The 22735-nt window shown below is 48.4% G+C and overlaps 2 protein-coding genes across 2 annotated transcripts in view; one reads left to right on the top strand and one right to left on the bottom strand.

Annotated features, from left to right (window-relative positions):
* KNOP1 (lysine rich nucleolar protein 1) overlaps positions 1 to 9201 on the top strand; it is a 15201-nt gene extending 6000 nt beyond the window's left edge. Inside the window, exon 4 of the mRNA XM_061570130.1 lies at positions 5436 to 9201. Within this exon, the coding sequence (XP_061426114.1) occupies positions 5436 to 5774 (339 nt within the window). The 3' untranslated portion in view covers positions 5775 to 9201. The remainder of the gene's footprint in view (positions 1 to 5435) is intronic.
* CCP110 (centriolar coiled-coil protein 110) lies at positions 7420 to 22735 on the bottom strand. Its single transcript, XM_061570129.1, has 11 exons — positions 21320 to 22735; positions 19693 to 19859; positions 18198 to 18323; positions 16577 to 17435; positions 15053 to 15186; positions 13776 to 13895; positions 12878 to 12979; positions 12036 to 12152; positions 10390 to 10460; positions 9866 to 9916; positions 7420 to 8620 (listed from the first exon to the last, which is right to left on the bottom strand). Exons 2-11 carry the CDS (start codon positions 19843 to 19845, stop codon positions 8548 to 8550), a joined length of 1806 nt encoding a protein of 601 aa, XP_061426113.1. The 5' UTR covers positions 19846 to 19859; positions 21320 to 22735; the 3' UTR covers positions 7420 to 8547.

Below are 22735 nucleotides of genomic sequence, written 5' to 3'. Positions count from 1 at the left end.
TCGTCGAAAGGCGGCAAAGGGGGCGGCCAGCCATGCCATGGCGGCTACCGCCCTCCCATCGGAGGAGGTCTGCGGGGTGGAGCGGCGAGGGGAATGGAGAGCGGCAGTACCACAGGCTCGGAATGGACCGAGCCGCCAGGAGCAGCCCAGGACATCGGGGGCGCTCACACGCTGCTACAACTGTGGCCTGCAAGGCCACGTTGCGTCAGGATGCCGGGCTCCCCGTCAGCGCGGGGCGACACCTCGTCAGGACGCCACGCCGTCTCCTCCCAAGCTCCAGCAGAGAAATACGGCGAGTCGCGGCACCTCACACGTTTGGCCCACGCACACATCCGACACACACTCACGCGCCCAACTAAACAGGGCTCCAAATTCCCCATCCGTCGCGCGCGATTGTTCGGTAATGCGGCGGGCGCTCCAACCGGGTCAGTGGTCGGAGCTCGCCCATCGTGTCGTTGCTGCGTCGGCGGGATCTTCGGTCGTGGTCGGTCACATTGATGGGGTAGAGGTGCGGATTTTAATTGACACAGGGGCATCGGCGACCATTATATCTGATTTAATTTATAACATCCTTCCCGTTCAAAGTCGTCCCTTGCTCCCTGTTGACGTGCCGTGCTATGCCGCTAACGGGGGCTCTCTGGGCATTATTGGCCAAATCCGCGCCACTATCTGCATTGGGGACATTAAATTATCCGGGCCTGTTTTGGTTTCCTCCTCACTCGCGGTTCCGTGCCTGTTGGGGACGGATTTTCTGGCCAAAATGCCCATCCGCATCCTTATTGACCAAGGGTGCATTGAGCTCCCATCGGGCCGACGCGTTACATTTCTGTCTTCCCCCACCACGGAGCGTCGGGCGTTTGCCACCGTGCAGGCGCTCGTCACAAAAACTGTGCGCGTGCCTCCGGGGGCTCAGATGCTCGTCCCTCTTAGATTGCGTCGGCCGTTTAATGAAGGGGTTGCGGATCGGGGGGTCTTGTTGGGACCATCTCGGGCCGGGGTAAATGGACCAGATTTGCTCGCGGCTCAGACCATGGTGAGGGGGGATGGGGACCCCTTCATTGCAGTCCTTAATGTGGGATCGCGAACGGCCGTGGTTCCTCAAGGGACCGTGCTTGCACACGCAACGCCGGTACCCTATGAGGAACCACTCGTGGGTCAGGTATCCACCGATCCTCCGTCGCGACCGCATTCGGACTGTGATGACGGTTGGCTGGATGCGCTTTGCGCGGGTTCAGTGGACCTGTCCGACTCGCAGCGCGCGCAGCTGCGAGTTCTTCTGAGCGAATTTGCTGACGTTTTTAGTCAACACAAATTTGATATTGGTTGTACTAAATTGCTGCGACACCATATTGACACGGGTGACAGCGCGCCAATCCGCCAAAATCCCTTTCGGTTGAGTCCCGCCGAAAAGGATCATGTCAAATCGGCTGTTGATGACATGCTAGCCGCCGATATCATTTCCCCTTCCAATAGCCCGTGGGGCGCGCCGATCGTTTTGGTGAAAAAACACGACGGATCACTGCGGTTTTGTGTCGACTTTCGGCGTCTGAACAAAATCTCTGTGGCAGATGCGTACCCGCTTCCTCGAATGGATGAGTCGCTCGATGCCTTGGCGGGGGCGCGATTCTTTTCCACCCTCGATTTGCTATCTGGATTCTGGCAGCTTCCTCTGGATGACGAATCAAAACCTAAGACTGCTTTTCGGACACCGCAGGGTCTCTTCCAATTTAACCGCTTGCCGATGGGTTTACATTCTGCGCCGGCAACTTTTCAGCGGTTAATGGAATTGGTCTTGGCAGGGTTGCAATGGGATTCGTGTTTGATTTACTTAGACGATGTCATCGTCTTTAGCAAATCCTTCGAGGAACACCTCCAGAGGTTGCGTGCTGTTTTTCTCAAAATGCGGGCTGCCAATTTGAAATTTAAACCACAGAAGTGCCATTTACTCCGCGAATCGGTGCGATATTTGGGTCACATTGTTGGGCGCTCGGGGATATCCACTGATCCCGCCAAAACGGAATGCGTCAGCTCCTGGCCGACTCCCACCTCTGTGGGAGAGGTCAGGAGTTTCATTGGGTTCGCGTCGTATTATCGGCGATTTGTGGCTGACTTCGCTACGATTGCGAAACCTTTGCATGCCTTGACGTCCAAGGGAGTCAGGTTTCATTGGGGGCCGGAGGAGGAGGCTTCTTTTCGCGCCCTCCGGAATGCTTTGGTGGGGGCGCCGCCGTTGAATTACCCGGATTTTTCACAACCCTTCTTGCTCGATACAGATGCAAGTAACACGGGCATCGGGGGCGTGCTGTCCCAGCTCATTGGGGGCGTAGAGCATGTGGTGGCTTACGGTAGTCGGGTACTGTCTCCAGCCGAACAGCGGTACTGCGTTACCCGTCGGGAATTATTGGCGATTGTTTATTTCATTCAGCAGTACCGCCCGTATCTGTACGGTCGGCGGTTCACCGTCCGTACAGATCATGCGGCCCTACAATACGCCCTGCGGGTTCAACAACCATCGGGCCAGTTGTCTCGATGGTTGGAGATTCTCCAAGACTATGACTTTGTCACCACATATCGTAAGGGTCTCCGCCACACGAACGCTGACGCCCTGTCGCGATTGCCACCCACTTCGGAGTGCGCGTGCCTCTTGGGTTCGGGGCGTTGTAGGTCTCCGAACGTCACCACCGATTCGGTCCTCGTGGCCGCTGCCGATGCACCTTCGGTTTCGGGTCCTATCGAGCAAGAAGGGAGGGATTCGTTGCTGGGGTTGTCAGTCGCGGAATGGGGTCGCCTCCAAATGGAGGACACCTCCCTCCTCGCTCTGCGCCGTCGCGCCGGGGGGATTGGCCAGGGGGTGGAAAACGTTGACTCGTGGGGGTTGTTCCAGGGACTTTTGATGCACTGGAATGGTAAAACCCGGCGCCAGCGGCTCGTGGTGCCTGCTGCTTTAAGGGGTAAGGTGGTATGGGCTGTTCATGAGCGGCTTCTGCACTTGGGGGTTCATAAGACCTTTGCCACGCTCCAGCTAGATTTCTTCTGGCCGGGCATGGAAAAGGACGTGGGGGACCTCTTGGGGTCGTGCACGCAATGCGCGCAGAGGAAGCCACCTGCTAGGGGATCCAACCCTCCGCTGCAGTCCATAAAAGTTTCCAGGGTTAACGAGCTCGTCGCTCTGGACATACTTGGCCCATTTCCCGCTACACCCAGGGGCAATAGGTATTTACTAACGGGGGTTGAATACTTCACGAGATGGCCTATGGCCTGGCCCCTGGCGAACCAATCGGCAGCAGCCATCGCGGAGGCCTTTGTCCAGGGCTATGTCCTCGACAAGGGTGCTCCGGAACGGCTGCTTACTGACCAGGGTAGGAATTTTTCTGGTAAACTCCTACGTGAGGTGTGCGACCTCTTGGGTACGGAGAAGGTTCGGACCTCTCCGTATCACCCACAAACTGACGGGATGGTGGAACGGCTGCATCGGACCATCACGTCCATGCTGTCCCAGCAGGTGTCGGTATCCCAGACGGATTGGGACCTCCGCATAGCCGGTGTGTTGCAGGCCTACAGAATGGCTCCCCATGCGGCCACCGGATTTTCCCCTTTCTTTTTAATGTATGGGCGCGAAGTTAACCCTCCTGTGGCGACCCAGCTGAAGCTCTCGGCGCTCCAGGCGAAGTCTAAGTTGTCCGAACACGTTAAATTTAACATCGCTCAATTGTCTGAGGCGCGGGAAGCGGCCGTGCAAAATTCTGAACTCCGCCAGAAGGCGAACGAGAGGCTTCGGTTGGGGCGGGTGCAGGTGGTCAAATGGGTACCAGGGGACAGGGCGTGGTTGCACTGTCCTCAGGTGCCGCTGGCAACCTCGTCGAAATTGGTACGGCCGTGGCGGGGGCCAGTGGAGGTCGTGCAGGTTTTGCGGCCGCAATGTGTTCGCGTCAAATGGGGGAGGCGCCGGTGGTATGTGCACCCCTCAAGGTTAAAACCATTCGTCACGCCGCCCCGGGGTTCACACACACACACGCATGGCCAAACGTGTGAGGGTGTCGCCGACTCCCCGTCGTCGCTGCACTCGCCTAACCTGACGCCAACTGTTCCGCCCCCAGGTGAAACAGGAGTGACGGGCCCACGCCCACCAACCCCTCCCGGAGGGGTCGGGGGTCACTCGGCAGCGGAGCCTGACCCTCTTGCACCCGGACCGTCAACAACCGTCACTGAGCGTGCCGGGACGGACCCTTGTGACGGACCCGCCGCGAGAACGCGCGCCAAAACGCGCAGACTTTTGTGAGGTCGGCCGTTGGGGGGCCTTGCGGACAAAAGGGGAGGGGTGTTGTGAGGTCGGCCGTTGGGGGGCCTTGCGGACGATGGGAAAGGTGACGTCCGGAGTGTATATATATGTTGGTTTTGGGGTGTTATCCGGGGGGGGTGCGTCGGGTTATTTTTTTTCTCTCTCTCTCTCTCTTCCTCTCGTTGTTCTTGTTCTTGTTAAAAATTACGCGAGGCACACACACGGGGTTTTTGTGAGGGATGCACCTTTATTCTGATTTTTTTTTTTTTTTTGCAGCCAGGGACGGCTGCGAGCTGTACAGGGGGGGTGATGTAGAGGTGTAATTGCGCATGGCTACGAATGTTGAGGTGTGATTATGCATGGCCACGGATGGCCAACAAACACAATGGGCGGGGTTACGGCCGTACACAAGGGTGGCGCTAGCACCGACGTCCGCATGTGTATCCCCCACGGGCCCCCCCTCGGGGGCGAGTCCTATAAAAGGTGATGAGCTCGAGGGCTCGGGGTCGGGACTCAGCTATAACCAGAGAAGACGGAAGACCAGCTAGTGTAGGCCCCAGAGCTCCCCTGGCTCGCTGTCCTTATAAGGGCCGACCAGGGCAAGCCGGTGGCGTGGCCCCGAGAGCCCAGACGAAGCTGGTCTGGTGACTCAGGGAGCCGGGATCCCAGCTTAACCAAGCTGGGACAGATAGCCTCCCCTAGTCCCGTAGTGGAGGAATTGGTATAGGTTAGAGGGGTTAGCTGTCGAGAAATCCCTGTAGCCCAGTGACCTGTAAATAACTGTGTTGGTGTAATAAATAAGTGTGCCTCCGATCCTGTCGTCAAGCCTCCATATACTTACTACACAAGCACTGATGCAATGCATATCACGTCGCGGTCTGCTTTTCGCTTGCAAGTTTCAGATTTACTGCAATACACCTTTGACGGGCAAAATGCTAGTTTGTAAGAATAGTCCATGATGTACCAGCGTCATGGTCCAAATTTTTCAACTAAAAAAATCACCCGCAAATGTGCTCGCTTGGATTATACAGAGCAATTGTCACCCCATACTACGAAGACTTTGGCACGACCCTGCTGAAAAAGTCGGTGTTTCCTGGGTAAACAAGCGTAACAATATGACTTAAGTTACCTGTTCTCTCTCTGTGCAACAACACAGGCCAGAGCCACGCAGTTTGGCCAGTGGGACACTGCCTGTCTCGGGGACGCCACGAAGCAGAACAAGTTCCTGCGGCTCATGGGCGGCTTCAAGAAAGGCTCCGGACACTCCGGGTCCGAGTTGGAGTCCGGACCGGGCGCGAGCGGCAGGGCAAACATGGCGCTTGGCGGCGAGAGCGAGAACCGGCTGAACTCGGCGCTAGAGTCCCAGTTCCAGCATGCCTTGCAGCGCAAGAATTATCAGCAGCGCGGCGTCGGTCTCGGCTTTCAGGCCGATGCGAGTGCTAAGAAGACGTTTTTTATCGACAAGGCGATGAGCCGCTCCCTCAAGTTGGAGTGAGCTGCCGTCACTTGCGATTTTAGTTTTTATTCAAGAGAAAAAAAAGTTTTTTTATTAATGAATGTTTTTACTTGGAACTCTCAGCTGTGTGTATGTTGAACTTCTTTCGCACTGTGACTAGCCAACCGTGCTAATCGGAGGTGCGGGGGAAGGACAACAAACTATACACAAAAAGGAGTTCTGAAGAAATTAGTTTTCAATTTAGAAATCATTGCAGCCATCCACTTGATGATTGTGGATTGTCCGTACTCCCAAGAAAGCCAGAGTACCCAATGAAAATCCACCACACCCACAATTGGATAACACCAGGAGCTCTGCACAGATGGATGTAGTCTATTGTTTACTGGGCCATCTCCTTGCCCACCTCCTGGCCATTTTCTTTTTTTAAGTGACAGTTGCTGAGCACAGAGCCAAGTGACCAGCAACAAAACACCACTACTGAAGGTGAAGCAGATAAGAATAAATTTCTTACATGAATTCTATGAACTTAGGAGAAGAGACAATAGGGAATTCCAATGTTGAACAGTGGGAGGAAAGAAACGGAAGAGCGTTATAGGAAGTGTTGTAGGTCACTGTTGAGATACTAGCATCTTGCACATGTGATTTTAACATGTCTTTGAAATACTGGGATAATTCATGTGTGGGGTGGCCTGGTACATGTTTGCTTAACTGTTATTTACATGAATACAATTTAGCTCATCAACAGCGTGTTATGTTATTTATGTTGAAGTTAATGTTATCAAAACATTAATTTTGGAACAGTCCATCAATAGTCATAGATTGTACTTAACTGGGACTGCTTGGCATGTAACATTGCAGTGCATCGTGGAGATGCGGCTGTAAAATGTATGAGCTTAATGACATTTTACATTTTTAGAGGTCTCTAAAACAAACTATATAGAGAATACTTTGAGGTGGTGTCTTGCATGGGCTTAGTCTTGCCAATAGAACAGGGCTGTTCTACCCCGACCTTTCTAACTTTCTGATCCAATTAGTTGGGAGCTTCAATAAAATTAAACTAAATACTGAACTTTTGATTTCACCAGGTAAGGCCCACTGAGGTATATGGCTCTTTTTCAGAAGTGACCTGGCCACGAATGATTGCTCAACGAAGTGGCTTATCATGTGGAAATGCATCGCAGCCAAATACTCTGAACCAGTGGTTCTTAACCTGGGGTGCACACCACCCCCTGCGGGTGCGAGACATGGCCAGATTGTTTTAGAAGGTAAATAATCGAAACACAAATTAAGCTCGGGCATAAAGTTTGTTTCATCAAACCTATGTTTATTAACATACATTTTTTTAACGATTGAGAGCCAAATGGGTGCAGTAAAGGTTAATAACCACTGCTCTAAACGCGTGGATTCTAAATGTGGAAGGAATAATTTGAGGACCCATAGAAAATGCCACGCGGCCACAGGGAGAACGTGCAAACTCCAAATGTACAGGCGTCAGGGTTTGGATCGAACCCACGACCTATATACCAGTCGAGGTAGTTAACATCTCGCCACCGTCCCACAATTACTCTGCTACAGGCCTGCATTTGAATTTATAAAACCAATGTTATCTCACGCGCATGACATGCCCGCTTGTATGTGTATATTTTATTTCGGTATCAAAACAAGAAAATTCAGAACGGCCATCCTGTAATAAATATTTTTATTTTTAATCTACGTTCACATCAGGGATGGTAATCTAGTTGATAAACACAACAGGCACACATTTTGGCTTTGGAGCTAAAGGCAGCGCTCCAGTTTTGGGTGGGCACAATGCAACAGCATTTTGTTGCTTTACAAGGAATCAGAAACTGGCACGGTGCCCTTGCATAATGATAGCAATTCTCAAGGATGAAGGTGCTTCGAACGGAATCGACACGAATTGAGGCTGTGTGAATAAAATACAAAATATGTACATGTACCCGTATTACCCATGTTATTTACTGGTGCTGCTGAAAATACAAACGTCTGTTGATTCTCGCTGCGCTGCAGAGGTTCTGCATTTTTTAGGTTGACGCAAGCGATGTTGTCCATAAAGGTTTTTAGGTTAGACCGCGTAAATGTGTCGGTAAACCACCACCACCCGACAGCCAATTAGTATGCTTTGTCACCTGAACAAAACGTGCCAATTGCTACTTTAACACACTAATGTGTTGGAGAGTCAACCGACAAGATTTACGACATTTACGCAATTTAACCCAAAAACCTTCATGAATAATATTGATCGCGAAAGCCTACGTGTTAAACTCACCGATGCGGTGTTTGTGTGCGTGGAGGGATTGCCGCATGAGAGTGAGTACTCTCGTTTAGCTGAAAGGTGAACGTGGCAACGGGCCTGCACGGCCAACAAAATGTGCATTCTCTTTGAGCAGCTGGCCTAAAGCCATGTAGACGTCCTATGGGCACGCAGTCTGTGGTGCTCGGTGATGGTTCGAGTGTCAAAGTTTTCTGTCGAAGTCCCCAGTCAACATTCACTCAGTTGGAAGTCGCTTATTCTCTCCGTTGTGCCCATCGTCTGGAACTCCCTGAAGTTTATTGTGGTATCAACTGCCTGCCCCCATTCAAGTTCAAGCTCGGTGCCTTGTTTTTCTTCTGCCTATGGCCGATTTTCTTCCCTCTAAAAAACATGTCCTCTGTTTCTGTACAGAATATTGAGATGTGTTGCATTTACACCTATGCCGTCTTGTGTTGTAAACAGGCTGATGGTGTCGTGCCTTCGCTATTACCGCAATGTCTGTATCCAGACTCAAGGGAGGTATGCGGTGCGAGATGAGTTTCAGTAAACGAAGTTGCGCATTCTGGAAATGCCCGTCTTTGGTCTCCCTTCTCCACTTCTTCCCCGGACCACCCTGCGTGGAAAACAACATTTTTAAAAATATGTATATACTCCTTTACATGTAATGTTTCCACAATTGTATTCCCATTTTGATATCAGCATCATGTCCTGCGACTGAGTACCCAGTGTCAGAAATGTACATCCAGAAGTAATGCTCAGCTGCTGTGTGCTTAAAGACCTTGCTTGTGTGAGAATGCACATTTAACACAACACAGCATCACACAGCTTTGGATTGTGTCGTCGAATATTGAAGTGGTGGAGGTAACTCGTGCGTCGCTGATCGTGTGCGGTGATGCGTATGGGGCTGTTGGCTTGTTCTTAGGGTGACGTGATAACGGCTGACTCATTCTAAACTGAACTTGGGCAGCAGATGTTCTGCACTTGCCCTTCAAGTGTTGGGGCATGACTTTGTCGAGTGCATGATAATGGTGCTTTGTCAACCAGGAGTCATGCCAAGATGGGTCTGAATTTGTATTTCTTTTTGAGAGACGAATCTTTGTGTAACAAAAATACAATGTTTTGGATGTATAGTAATTATTCGAACTGGATGTATACTATTATTTAAATTTAAACAATAAAATAAATTGCAGCTCATTGTAACTCAACGTTTATTTTATATTGTCAAACGCAGTACAATACATAAAGGATTAATGTCAACAAACAACCATACGTAGTAAATATTAACTATAGATATAAAACTTGATTTGAAGCTATGTCGATGGTGTGTCTCTCTCTGTGTTGTCTCTCTCTGCTTGTGTGTCTGTGTGTGTCTCCGTGTCTGTTTGTCTCAAATTTAGTTCCACCTGATGACGATTGCTTGTGTTGCAATCGAAACGTCCTATTCTATAATTTAATTAATTTTATTTCTACGTGACTTTACCAACAGAACCAAAGAGTATAGATATAAAATTACATTATTTCAGTATCTAAGCAGGGTTGATCCTGGATAGTGCTTGGATGGGTGACCACCATGCATCAGTTTGCTATAGCCTTAGGGACTTTTTTGGACAGCACAGGCAAGAACATAAAATCATATTGTTGTACGCTACTTATATGTTCCCATATTCACCACCCTACACTGACCAGCGTGGTGAAGTGTGCTCTAACAACCTCTTTGACCTGCACTCGGCCACATTGTCAAAGCAATAAGGAAAACTTTACATTAAAAACTTCCTCTGAAGGAATGGCTTTTAAACATGATCTAATTCATATTTATAGAGCTGTGACAGGAACGACGTGACAGGCAAGCGATTCGTACTTTTGTTGATTGGCAGTGGCGGGTTTCGTAGGTCTGCTCGCAACAGGTTTCCTGATGTAATATGACAGCGACAGGAAACTCGCATTAATTCAGACTTCGAGTTGTAGCGGCATGATGCCCGACGTTTCGCTCCACACACTCGGAGCAAAACGCGGGGTATCGTGAACAACACACTTTCAGTTCCCAAAGACGTTCCCAGCACGTGGAGTGAATCATCGGACGTTGTGCCAAACAGAAAACATTTATACTGGAGGTATCTGATGAGCGGTACAACCTGAAAATAGATTCGAGAGCTACACAGCACACACACCTAAATAGTTTTATACTGATATTGCCTCTAGTTCTCGTCATAACAAATGTGGTGGATACGTGATTGCTATCTGAATTATTGTCCTAACTGATTTTCACACCGCCCAAGTAAAAGGTAACTCGCTTCACGATTATGCACATTATTACTCCCCTCGTTAACATCGTCCGAAATGTACATCTGAATTCATGGAACTGCCTTGCGGTGTGACACTCACGTCTGTTGGCGGCTTCTCTCGAGTGGCCTCTGCGAGGCTGGCCCCTTGTTGAGTTGACCTTTGGCCTTTTCCTACAAGAGGAGAAAGTCATAGCCATCTGCGAAAGCTCAACAAATCCGGTCGCCCACGTGCTGTGGACCAACAGAAATGCCGGCATGCGTCAACGCATCTCCTATAACGCCTCAAGGCTGTCGATGCCACATGTTTTCGCCAAAAGTCAGTTACCCAGTTTCAAGTTCACATAGAGCGTTAGAAAACGTTCCGTCTATTCGAATTGTCTGTAAAATGTATCGGGAAGATATATTTTTTTATGTTCTTACAAACAAGGTGTACTATTTGCCAACAAGATCAATTGTATTAGTCATTAATTTTAGTCAATGTTGTTTGGGTAGAGTGGTGGCACAATGCTTGGCGCACTGCGCTATGAACCCCGGAAAACTGAGTTTGACTCGCAACCCAAGCTGATATCGGTAGCAAGTGATATCTGTTTGAAATGGTCCTGGTCCCCCACCCCCCTCACCACCAGCATAGTGAAGTATGGTCAAACAACTCCCATGACTGACATGACATGGGAAGGTCCTCACCCAGCAATCGATTGACGAGGGCTGTATATTATTAGAATTATAAATGCAGTTAGGAACTGGTGACTGCAAAACAATAACAATTCTGTTTTGGAAAATGGCGAGTTGCTCAAGTTACATGATTACATTTTGGTTAAGTTCTTACTTTATAGAGTATAGATTTGCTCTCTTTTTGAAGGCAGGAACTCCATTATTGCATGAATACTTACACAGCGACCCATATAATCACATGCACTTACATGATCCATAGAGTTGCATAGTCAAATACACTTGCATAGAATTACACAGACCCATAGATTCTTATGATTGTCTTTCTCCACGTACTTCTATTGTGTATTTTCTAATCACATCGACTATCCTTAGAGACCTATAGCCTCGCATACACTTAAAGAGACTCGTAGATTTCCATACAGTTCCATGATCCATACCTACTTACATAGAGAGTCATTCACTTACAAACTCATACACTCACATACACTTACACAATCCATGTACTGTACTTGCATAGAGATCAATACACTTCCACAGACACCCATAGACTGATTTTCCAACCCCATGTGCTTGTTATACTTGTATCATCAACATCCACTGTCCTCGTATTTCATTCCACCACTTCCATCTCACCCAAGGTCTCCTCTGCATCTCCCCTGCATTGGAAACTCTGCAGTCCTTATCATTCAGTATGTGTCCTTTATTTAACCAGGATATTAATTAAACCCATTGCGACGCATACAACATTGCCTCTTCTGCAAGAGCGACCTCGGCTATATCACGTAATAATGATGAGCTTCGTTGCGGAAAATATGAGTAACAAAATAAACAGTAGCGAATAAATAATGGTATTTTTTAAATAGAGGGATAATTGTATGAATGAGATGTATTGTCTGATTATTGTGGGTTAGGCCAAACCATTATAAGTATGTACATAGAATATTTGAAAACCAATTTACATTTATGAAACGTAGACTAAATTTAATCATCACTTCATGAAAATACGTATAAATGCATATTTGTGTATTCATTATAATTCATAGTGATTGTCTTGACAACATTTGTTTTTTTTACCAATTCCCTGAGCCTCCTCTCCTTCTGCAGCTCACGGTCCCTGTGCAAAATGCGCGCTCTCACGAACCCAGGAGCGCCGTGGAAGATCTCGTGTATGTCCATGAGTGCTGCTCGGAGCTGAAAGATACACCAGACACATTCAACATTGCTATTTAAAATATCAATAAACGACTCTTGATTCTCGTGCGGATTATCCACGTTTGCCGACGAACCATCCTTGCGAAAGGTGGAAGAAAAATAGAGACTTTTGGTATCCGTGCAAATCTGCTGTGCTCTCTCTTACGCACTCGCTGCATCAGTAATTTGTCTGCTTCTAATTCGCGAGTCACTAACCAGTAATAAATACATATATACCACTGACTATGCATTCTATGTCTTCACCCTCATTCTATGTAAGTAAATGGTGTGTTTACATCGTCTAATTTCCGTATGCTTTTCATCATCCGTGCTTTTGTTTTATCCAGACATCCCCCCACCCCATTATTCGGAATAATAGAGAGTTGTCTTTATCATTAATGTTGCATATTTCCCAAATAACATAACAATTTTGCAAATGGTATTGTCATCATATGAATACATTTCCACGTGGAACTTTGGAATGGCTTGGAAGATGGCACCACAAAACTACTTTGGAAGTCGCTCCAATAGACCCCGTTATCCACACTTGGGGCACAACTTATAGTGTCCTGCAAATAGGGTTTGCCAAAAACTTAAATTTAATTGTCAGGGTTGAACTCCTGAATTCAGTGAGCCACCCGGTCACCTTGGGGCTGCCTTTGTTTTGTCGGCAGCGCGCTGCCAAGTGTGACTCTCACAGGAATGTTTTGATGCACAATGTTAACCTGGGCATTGAGTCTGGTTTCCAGGGTGACGTCTTGGGAGGAGAGGATGCCGTTCTTCATCCGGCTTTCCCTCTGCACCGACTGCAGAAGTTGCGTCGTATCCTGTGGATTGATGCACATGAGCCTCTTACCTACTGCGTATGCAGTGAGGGTTCCTCCAGTCCATCAAGGAATGCTGACTATAATTGTTTAAACTTTGAGCCGGGTAATATAGTTGATGAGTTAATATCAGGCCAGCAAGATACCTGGATAAGAGGAGACTGGGATGATGGGTCATTTAGATTTGTGAAACTCCCAAACCTACTAGACTGCTGTGAGATGGGCCGGGAGATGGCGGGTGGTACAATGGGTTCATGAATCTGTCTGTGGACCATTGAGTGGCATCTCCTAGCACGAGTGCTGTATTTGGGTATGGGTATGACACAACATTTGTGTGATCAACCAACCCTCGCCTGTATTACAGAATAATAGCAATCCTAAAAATGTAGAACTACCAAATGCACTGGTTTGGCAGGGACAGCCCCACTTTCAGAAAAGGCTTTACCACAGTCCCAAAACATTTGAAAAAGTGGGATATCCCAGTTTAAAATGTTCTAGCCTCATCCTCCACCCATGACACATGCAAAAAGCGGGGTGACCTGAGGAATGGGCGAGGTTGGCAGATCAGTAGACAGGGCCTATGAGCAGTAGGCAGGACCAGCATCAGAGAGATGAAGGAGGCCACTCACCTCACTGTGTGGGTGGGTCTAGCAGTTGAGTGGGCGTGACGATGTAAAACTAGGCGGGGCTAAAGGAGGGAGGGGCTGTCTGCTCACCATGTGTTCCAATTAAGCCTCCTAGACAATTTGGTGGCTTTATGTGCGAACGTGTCATTCCCTGCTGCCCCTGAATGAGTCACCAGCACGGTCTGCTTCAGGTGCTGCAGCTTCTCTGTCCGCATGAGTCTCCGCGTCAGGAATCCTTTCCCGACGGCCGTGACGACCTCAATCGCTCGGCGCAAGCCGGGGCTGTCGGCGGCCTGCGGTCGGTGCCAGGGGGTCGGGAGATATTTAGACGTAAGCGTGCGAGTCACGTAACAATTCACCAATTACATAAATTAAAGTAACAATAATTACAATTAGGTGGAACAATGACATCGGATTGCGTACAGGTGTTGGGTGAATTGTTGCACAATGGTGGCGGGTTGGGGAGGCCTTCATCCAGGAGTGGAATGATCTTGGCTGATTATGATATGGGTGATTTCAGAGTAATTGAATAATAATAATAATGGTGATGCATTCGGCATGTCAATGAAATGGGCTGGTAAGTACATACCGACCAGTTGTTAGAAGCCATACAACGTTTATAAATTAGAATGAGGCTTTGTGTCCCACGCGGTACAGTAATTTAATTATCATGGAACTGATCATTGTAAAATTTTGCTTGTTTGGCTAACGCACTCGAACTAGCCAACTATATCCTAATCCTAGGCTTAACCGTAATCATGCTAGCCAACCAAAGCTTGACCCTACTCTTATCCCTAATCTTAGTAGCCAACCAGGCCATAAACCTAGCATTAACCTTCATCATACGAGCCAACCAGACTCTAATCTTAGCCTTGACCCAATTCAAACTAGCCAATTAACTCCAAACCTAATATTAACCTGAAGCACACGAACCAACCAAACCCTAACGCTCGCCTCGAGCTTCTCCACAGTGGTAAATCAGTCACTAACGCTGGCACTTCAAAAGACCTCTGGTCAGTTGCATAAAATACAGTGAGGGAAAAAAGTATTTGATCCCCTGCTGATTTTGTACGTTTGCCCACTGACATTAAAATGCAAATCAATTTATAACATTTTTGACATGCGTTTTTCTGGATTTTGTTGTTGTTATTCTGTCTCTCACTGTTCAAATAAACCTACCATTAAAATTATAGACTGATCATTTATTTGTCAGTGGGCAAACGTACAAAATCAGCAGGGGGATCAAATACTTTTTTCCCTCACTGTACCTGAAGTGAAAATAATCCCTGAATTGACAATGATTGAATTATGAAGCCAATGGAATGTTGTACTTAAACTGCCTTATTCAACGGACCCTCCCAGGATACTTAAATCACCTTCTCCCTACCTCCTGCTCCCTCCTGAATTGCTCCCTATTTGTGGCTGTCATGGCACACCGTGCGCTCCGTACCCTGGCCAGGAGGGCCCTGAAGGTCGGAGGAGGCTCCAGCCTCGCCGAGGAGTGCGTGGGGTCTCCCTGCGAGTGAGGCCACGCGCCCGGCGATTCCTGCTGCCACGGTGGGGTCGCAGTGCACGTGACCTTCTCTGAGGCCACACACGGCGCGCACACGATCCAACAACACATTTCAATGCCCCGTCAAGGTGTATGTGCGCATGTTGAACATATTTCGCACCGCACGTTGCCAACCCTGCTAATCAGAGACGATTTATTGATTTGAATTTTTTTAAAATAATTATTGGTTATGTATCGACGGTGGGGTTATGTAAAAGACAGCATATGGTAGTGCGGTAAAACCAATTTAAACCCCGCCTTCACCAACCCGCACTGACCAGCATGGTGAAGTACTGTTAAATAACCCCCACAATCCACATGGTGTGGGGAGGCTATCGTCTAGCAGTGGACTGGCAAAGGGTTGCACATGTACATCACAGATAATTATCAGGGTCTGTTTCACCACCTACTTTAACAAATGCTGCTTGAAAACAGGGGCCCAATAGGCTCATGAGCGGATAGTCAAAAATGTACTCACACGTCTATAAACATGGTGAAACTATGGTTTGCTAAAGTCACGTAGGTAAAAAATTAAGTCTCTACCTGAAGGACGCTTGTGTTGCACCCGAAACGTCGTGATTCAATTTATTGTTTATTTAATTTGTATTTATCTATTTATTTACTTACTTATTTATTTCCCTACGTGACATTACCGAAAAAACCAGAGTATGAATCCTTGCAGTCACGAAAGCTTCAAATATAGAATGATGGTCTGCTAATATATGAACAGTTAAAATTCAACAACTAGACGTCGACACTTATCTTATAGACGTGCACCTGGGCTGTGCTTTACAGGGTGTTCTACCCAAGTAATGTACAAAGCTTCTTTAATGAGAAAAAAGCCATTAATTATATAGGCAAATGCACCATTATATAACTCCTGTGACATCAAAGTTCGTCAATGCAGTGACGTCACGGGATCACTATGACAGATAGTCTTTCCATAACTTTAAAGTCTTTTTTAACTAACAAAGCCGCAAATGTGTGTCAGATAGCTCGAAACATCCACCTACGTGTGCATTTCCACTTAAATAAATTAAGAGTTATTTGTTTCATCGGTTGTGCCTTCCTTCAAGCAGTGCACATGTAAAAGTAATTCTGTCGTTCAAATATTTCCATCCAACAAGCTGTTGGAACCAACTTATATCAAAAAGTAAATCATGCAACATCATGTGATGGCAATAACAACAAAAAGAACAGTCACACGAGACGACTGCTTTTTTTTAAGCAAAACCTTTTAGCGAACATTTAAAACCTGGAAAACATTTGGGTGAAAGTATTTTTGTCCACCATGTGCTCAGAAACTGCAGTGTTAAGAAAACCCCGACTGTAAACGCAGTCAGTCCTCCAAAGGGCAACACCTTTTAGGTGAAAAGAAAACTAAATAAACCCACCGAACATTTAAACAAATGCAGCACTCGCCTGATCTGGGCGTTATTTGCGTTGGCGGGGCGCGTGCATTCCCATTGCTGTGTTGGGTCACTGGCGACCGGCCACCACCGATACCATTACCATCATTGCCGCCAAACTCCAGCCTGCGTTTCACCTCTGCATCCGAGCAAGATTGGCAGGAGCTGGGCCGCCCCAATTCTCCATCGCCCGCCACCTCCCGCAAGCGGCTGGCTAGCAGCACAGGCGACGGCTCGTCCACATTGTACGAGCAGTTCAGCGGAGAGAAGCGGTCTCTGTGCGGCGCCTTGCCCTTGCCCGGACGACTCGCGAGGGCATGAGGGGGGCTGGCACTCATCTTGGGGCTCGGCAGGCAGCTGTAGGAGCTGCTGGAGCCACTGCTGCTAGAGCTGGAGTTCAAGCGCGAGGCACTGCGCTTGTTCGGGGGCGGCCCCTCCTCCGAGTTTGAGCGACCAGGCTCGCATGTCCAGTTCTTGGCAAATGATATGGTTTGAGGCCGCCTTAAACTGTGTTGTGAATTTGCAGTGGTGCTGCTGCTGATGTTGCTGTTGCTGCTGCCGACTTTGTTTCCTCTACTGCTTTTGTTGTAGTTGCTGTTGCGTGCGGTGGCCGAGTCCTGGGTGGGTTTTAACCTTCTGTCCTTTGACTCCTCATGGCTCAAACTAAGTTTGATCTCAGCGGGTGAGGTGTCGTGGTGCTCATCTTTATTTTGTTTTCTGTGGCTCTGTTGCAACGTTTCCTTCACAGGTGACTCCTTCTCTTCATCATCGACGTGCGTGTGCAATCTGTCTTCTGTGTGCGATGCTCGTTCGTCGTTTTTGGCACAAGCCACGTCGTTTGAATGGCTACTCGTGTGCGATTTGACATTCTCCTGCAAAGGCAAAAATAAAATAAACAAGTGTATTGGGAGGTCGTTTATTTCAACCCACATGCAAACATAATAGAACAGTTGAGCAAAATTGCCATGAACACACCCGTATGTTGATTACAACATTATTAACACTCTAGGCATATAAAATAAATTGTTGGTGCATGTTTACACAACCACCCACGGCGGGAAATGGTAGTGGTCTGGTATTTTTCAGAGGACCCTTTAGCTACACGACGAAATGCGACAATGTACTGAGACCTTCATGCAGCATTGAATAATAACAATAATAATGAGAGGCAACTAGTGATCAGAGCACCTGCCCACCTTTATCCATGTAATACGTGGTCTTGCGGCGCTTTCACTATGCAAGTTCCACTCTGCAAGATGTGGGATTCAGATGAAACCACCTTACATTTCCACTACAAATCAGTTCCACCTTTACATAGGCCACAGCTCACTAGACCTTCTTGGATCAGGCTTAATAGACTGGTCATTGGCTATGGTTTATTTAGCACACGCTGATCCGGCACCATTTTGGTTTGTGCATAATGCCCACAGCATGGGACTGCAAAGCTGCCCAACAAACGGCCGTCCACATTGTATAGGACTGCCCATTACGACGACGCACTGCTAGAAGGTGGATTATGAAGGTTGATTGCACTCGATCACGTGGCAATTGAGTCACCGAGTGATTCGGGTACCAATCTGTGATAGCAAACGCAGGAAAGAAGAATCATTTAAGTAAAAGCTAAGCAGCTGCACCTTGGCGGAGATGAAACACCTGCACACGTTCTCCCCGGGCGACCGCTGATCGCGCGTTTTGCGTCTCTGAACGCCGAGGGCCGAAGCTCGAAGGTGCCGCATGGTCTGCCTGCTTTCTGAACTCAGCTTCTCGATCAGAAGTCAGAGTCCAACACAGACAGACAGACGAACAAATTAAGACATGGACGGACAGACAGGTTTCCCCCTGAGGCAGGCAGGGAGGAAGTTTTATTAAAAGCATATTGATAGCCTGATCGAACACCACTGTCCCTTAGCAAAGGTAACTGGAGAAAATTTGGTGAAAAATACACAATGTACATACAATGAAATAGATTTTTAAAATATTTTTAAAGAGACCTAACTTATACACCTCCAATTACCACCTCCAATTAGCAAAGTTGGCTACATACGGTGCGACAAAAAGTTAATTACACGTACAAAAATCATGAGACTTAAATGAACTTATATCCCATTGTCAATCCATTTCTGGTTTTAGGAATTGCCCATGCACTGTCAGTCATAGGGGTTGGTTGACCATATGTTACTATGCCGGCCAGTGCATGACGGTAAAGGGGGTGCGCACGACTGCTGCATATATCACTCGCCAATTATGTTAGCCATGGTCAGGAATTGAACTTAGGAGGTGAAGAGGTTCATGATTCATGGACCAGTGACGTGTCCTAGGCGAAGCGCGTTTGCCGCTTGCTGCAGAGGTTCACTGTTTGACTCCAGCGGCTGCTCTGGTTATCACTGTGAATGTAATAACCATAACAAATATATATGCTCCGTCCACTTCCCCAAAGCACGTAAAGATTCGCCGACCTCAATCACAAGAGTAGGTTTAAGTAATTGTGTTCCGGCGTCCGGATCTAAATATGCCAAATTCGAATATGACCCGCAAATGATTCAATTGGGACCGTGCATAGCAATCATTGCCATCTACTGGTGAACTAATTCCCGAGGTCACTTGCAAATTTGACTCTCCTGGTCTCTTGAGTTCTCTCCTGGTTTTACGAAATAAACTTGAAACCACTGTGCCAGCACTCCACGTCAATCAATGTTATACTGAACTAAACATTGTATTTAAGAAAGACTTATTAAGTCTCAACGTTATTTTGACTACTGTGTCCGCATGCGAACGATAGGGATGCAACGTATTGATTGGAGTGGCACACCGGTCCCCTGGGCTCACGTCAGATGTCGCAAATGGGTTTTGATTCCTTACCCGTACCCGGCCGCACCAGGGTCGCAAATGGGTACCCGTACCCGGCCGGGTACGGGTACTCGTTCCCTACCCGTACCCGTACCCTACTCGAAATGAGTGACAAATGGTGACTCACCAGTGACTCACGGCCTACCTGTACCCGTACCCGGCCGCACCAGGGTCGCAAACGGGTACCCGTACCCGTACCCGGCCGGGTACGGGTAGCCGGGTATCGGATAGGGTACGGGTATCGGGTACCCGGTTGCGACCTCTGGCTCACGCACTGCTCACCAGCGGGGGCAGAATGGGAATCCCCAGGAATTGTACGGTCGATTTCGTTGGATTTGGATGCCATTCTCCGAGACACCTCTCTACCGGGTCGTACGGCGCTTGGAAGGAGATCCTGGCCAGGGCTTGGCTTACAAACTCCTCGTAGCTCTCCATGATGCAAACTGCCCCTGTGAATAAGCACACCACGTCATTCGTGTCAGCTATGTAAGTGACCCATGCAACCAATAAATACTTTTCTCAATAGAAACAAAATGGCCTAGGTGATCAAACTGACCCATATGAGCCAGGTAGTCGAGTCAATCAGATAACACCGTGTAACAAACAAAAAAGTTTTTTTGTTCCTGGGTAGTAAGTGCTATTTTCTAATTGCTTATGCCTCAAAAGTACAGAAAATGGCTATTATTCCCCACAAACTTTGCTTTTGTGACCAGGACAGTGATATTTTGCAATTGACCTATTTTCAGTGAGAAAACGTGTGCATTTGTGTCATTCCTATCACATAAAGTCCTGGTCACAAAAGCAAAGTTTGTGGTGAATAATAGCCATTTTCTATACTCTTGAGGCATACGCAATGAGAAAATAACACTTACTACCCAGGAACAAAAATCGTGCTACATAGTGTAATCAAAGGCACAGGGTCACCCACGTGATTTAAGTGAGCCTTGTAATTCATGCGATCAATGTGACTATGGAACACTCTAAACTAAAACTTTTTTTTTTAATCAGGTAAAGCCTACTGAGCTATGTAGCTATTTTTCAGAAGCGATCTGGCCATAAATGATAGCTCAACGAAGTGGCTTATCGAGTGCAAACGTATAGCAGGCAAATACCCTAAACGCATGTTTATAAATGTGGAGGGGAAAACCGGAAGACCCGGAGAAAAATCCACACGACCACGGGGAGACAGACACGGAAACTCAAAATATACAGCAGGCGTCAGGGTCGGGATCGAACCCACGACCTCCTGTATACCAGGCGAGATAGTTAACATCTCACCACGGAGAGACACGCAAAATATAAATATACAGCAGGCGTCAGGGTCGGGATCGAACCCACGACCTCCTGTATACCAGGCGAGGTAGTTAACATATCCTAGCCACCGTGATGATGAGAGAGACACGCAAACTCCAAATATACAGCAGGCGTCAGGGTCGGGATCGAACCCACGACCTCCTGTATACCAGGCGAGATAGTCAGTTCAAGTTCAAGTTCATTTATTCAGTATAGCCCTGTGAGCCATTCGGCTCTTGAATCGGGTGCAACCGCAACGAACAAAAAACATGAACAAGAAAACATCTTAAAGTGACTAAGTGCAAACAGAAAATCCAAGAAAAGACAGCAAAATATTGCAGAAAAAGCACCGTACTCCAACACTGTGTGCAAAAATTCCAGTGGGATGCAAGTCAACAACAACAACCACAAGACAACTTAGATTAAGGCCATCATTCTAACTCCGTACTACAACAAACAAACATGACCAAACCAAAAAACTTTTCGAAAATCACCCAAAAAAAGCCATAAAAGCAATTAAAAAGTTCACATCTCGCCACCGTGGCACCCGACTCATGTATCTCTCTGGGCTCAGGTGACACTAATGGGTCCCCAGCAAGGCTCCCCTTGTACCCACCACACACTCGCTGCCTCCTCGGGGCTTCAGGCGGCCCGGGGACCCTCTTCACGTCGTCCTGAGGCTCTCTGGCTCGTCCCGGTCGGACAGCATCGCCACCCACCCTCCTCTCTGCCCAAGCCTCAGCCTGCCAAGTCGCACTTCCACCCCCTGAATCCAGCCTCCACGTGGCAGCCACTCCGATCTCTCTCCTCTTCCCAGAGCCCTCCTCACACGAGGTCGTGAGGCAGGCGTCCCAATGGGGATCCTAAATCCTGATCCTAAATCCTGATCCTAAATCCCTACGTTTCTTGGCCAGTAAATCCTAAATCCTGCACCCATTGTCCACGACGATATCCTCCCCTTACTCTCTCCCAAACACCTGCTTCTTGCGTCTCTTCTCCTCCTCCTTGGTCCTCTCTCCCCGGGTCCCCTACCCCTGGGTCTTGGTTCCTGGACCTGAGGTCCTTTGGTCTAAATCTCGTTGTCTCTTAGCTCTGGGCAGCCACCCAAAGCAGAAGGTTTCTCTCGATTACTGATTCGCTTTCTCCCTCTGGATCTTGGCTCCCTTCGTCCTCTCTCTCTCTCTCTCTCCCTGGTTTCGTTGGTCTCGGTGCACAATTCCTCTGTATGTACGTGATGTGTGCTCAACTTCTTTCGCACCGTACGTAGCCAACCGCGCTAATCGGAGGTGGTTCTGCGTCCCTGTGTCTCAGCTCGACTCCTATCCCCTCCACTTGGTTTTATTCTCCAGCTCCCTTGTGCTGGATACTCAGGGGTCCCCTGGTCTCAGATCCTGGGTCCCCCCCCCCCGTTGATTCCCTTCCTCTCGCCCTGTCTCTCCCTGTCTCTCTCCCTTCCACTATCCCTGTCTCTCTCTCCCTGTCTCTCTCTCTCTGCCACTCCCCCACTCCACTCCCCACTCCCCTGTATCTCTGCCACTCTCCCGTGCACCCTTCCCTGTCCACTCTCCCACTCCCCTGTCCACTCTCCCCGTCTCTCTCCCACTCCCCTGTCCACTCTCCCACTCCCCTGTCCACTCTCCCCGTCTCTCTCCCACTCCCCTGTCCACTCTCCCACTCCCCTGTCTCCGTCTCTCACTGCCACTCTCCCCGTCTCTCTCCCACTCCCCTGTCTCTCCACGTCTCTCTCTCTCTCTGCCACTCTCCCCTGTCCACTCTCCCACTCCCCTGTCTCTCCACGTCTCTCTCTCTCTCTGCCACTCTCCCCTGTCTCTCTCCCACTCCCCTGTCTCTCCACGTCTCTCTCTGCCACTCTCCCCTGTCTCTCTCCCACTCCCCTGTCTCTCTCCCACTCCCCTGTCTCTCTCCCACTCCCCTGTCTCTCTCCCACTCCCCTGTCTCTCTCCCACTCCCCTGTCTCTCTCCCACTCCCCTGTCTCTCTCCCACTCCCCTGTCTCTCCACGTCTCTCTCTC

Source organism: Lethenteron reissneri, chromosome 44, assembly GCF_015708825.2.
Source record: "Lethenteron reissneri isolate LAM-NWPU_2019-01 chromosome 44, ASM1570882v1, whole genome shotgun sequence".
NCBI lineage: Eukaryota > Metazoa > Chordata > Hyperoartia > Petromyzontiformes > Petromyzontidae > Lethenteron > Lethenteron reissneri.
This window is presented reverse-complemented; position numbering and strand designations above follow the sequence as displayed.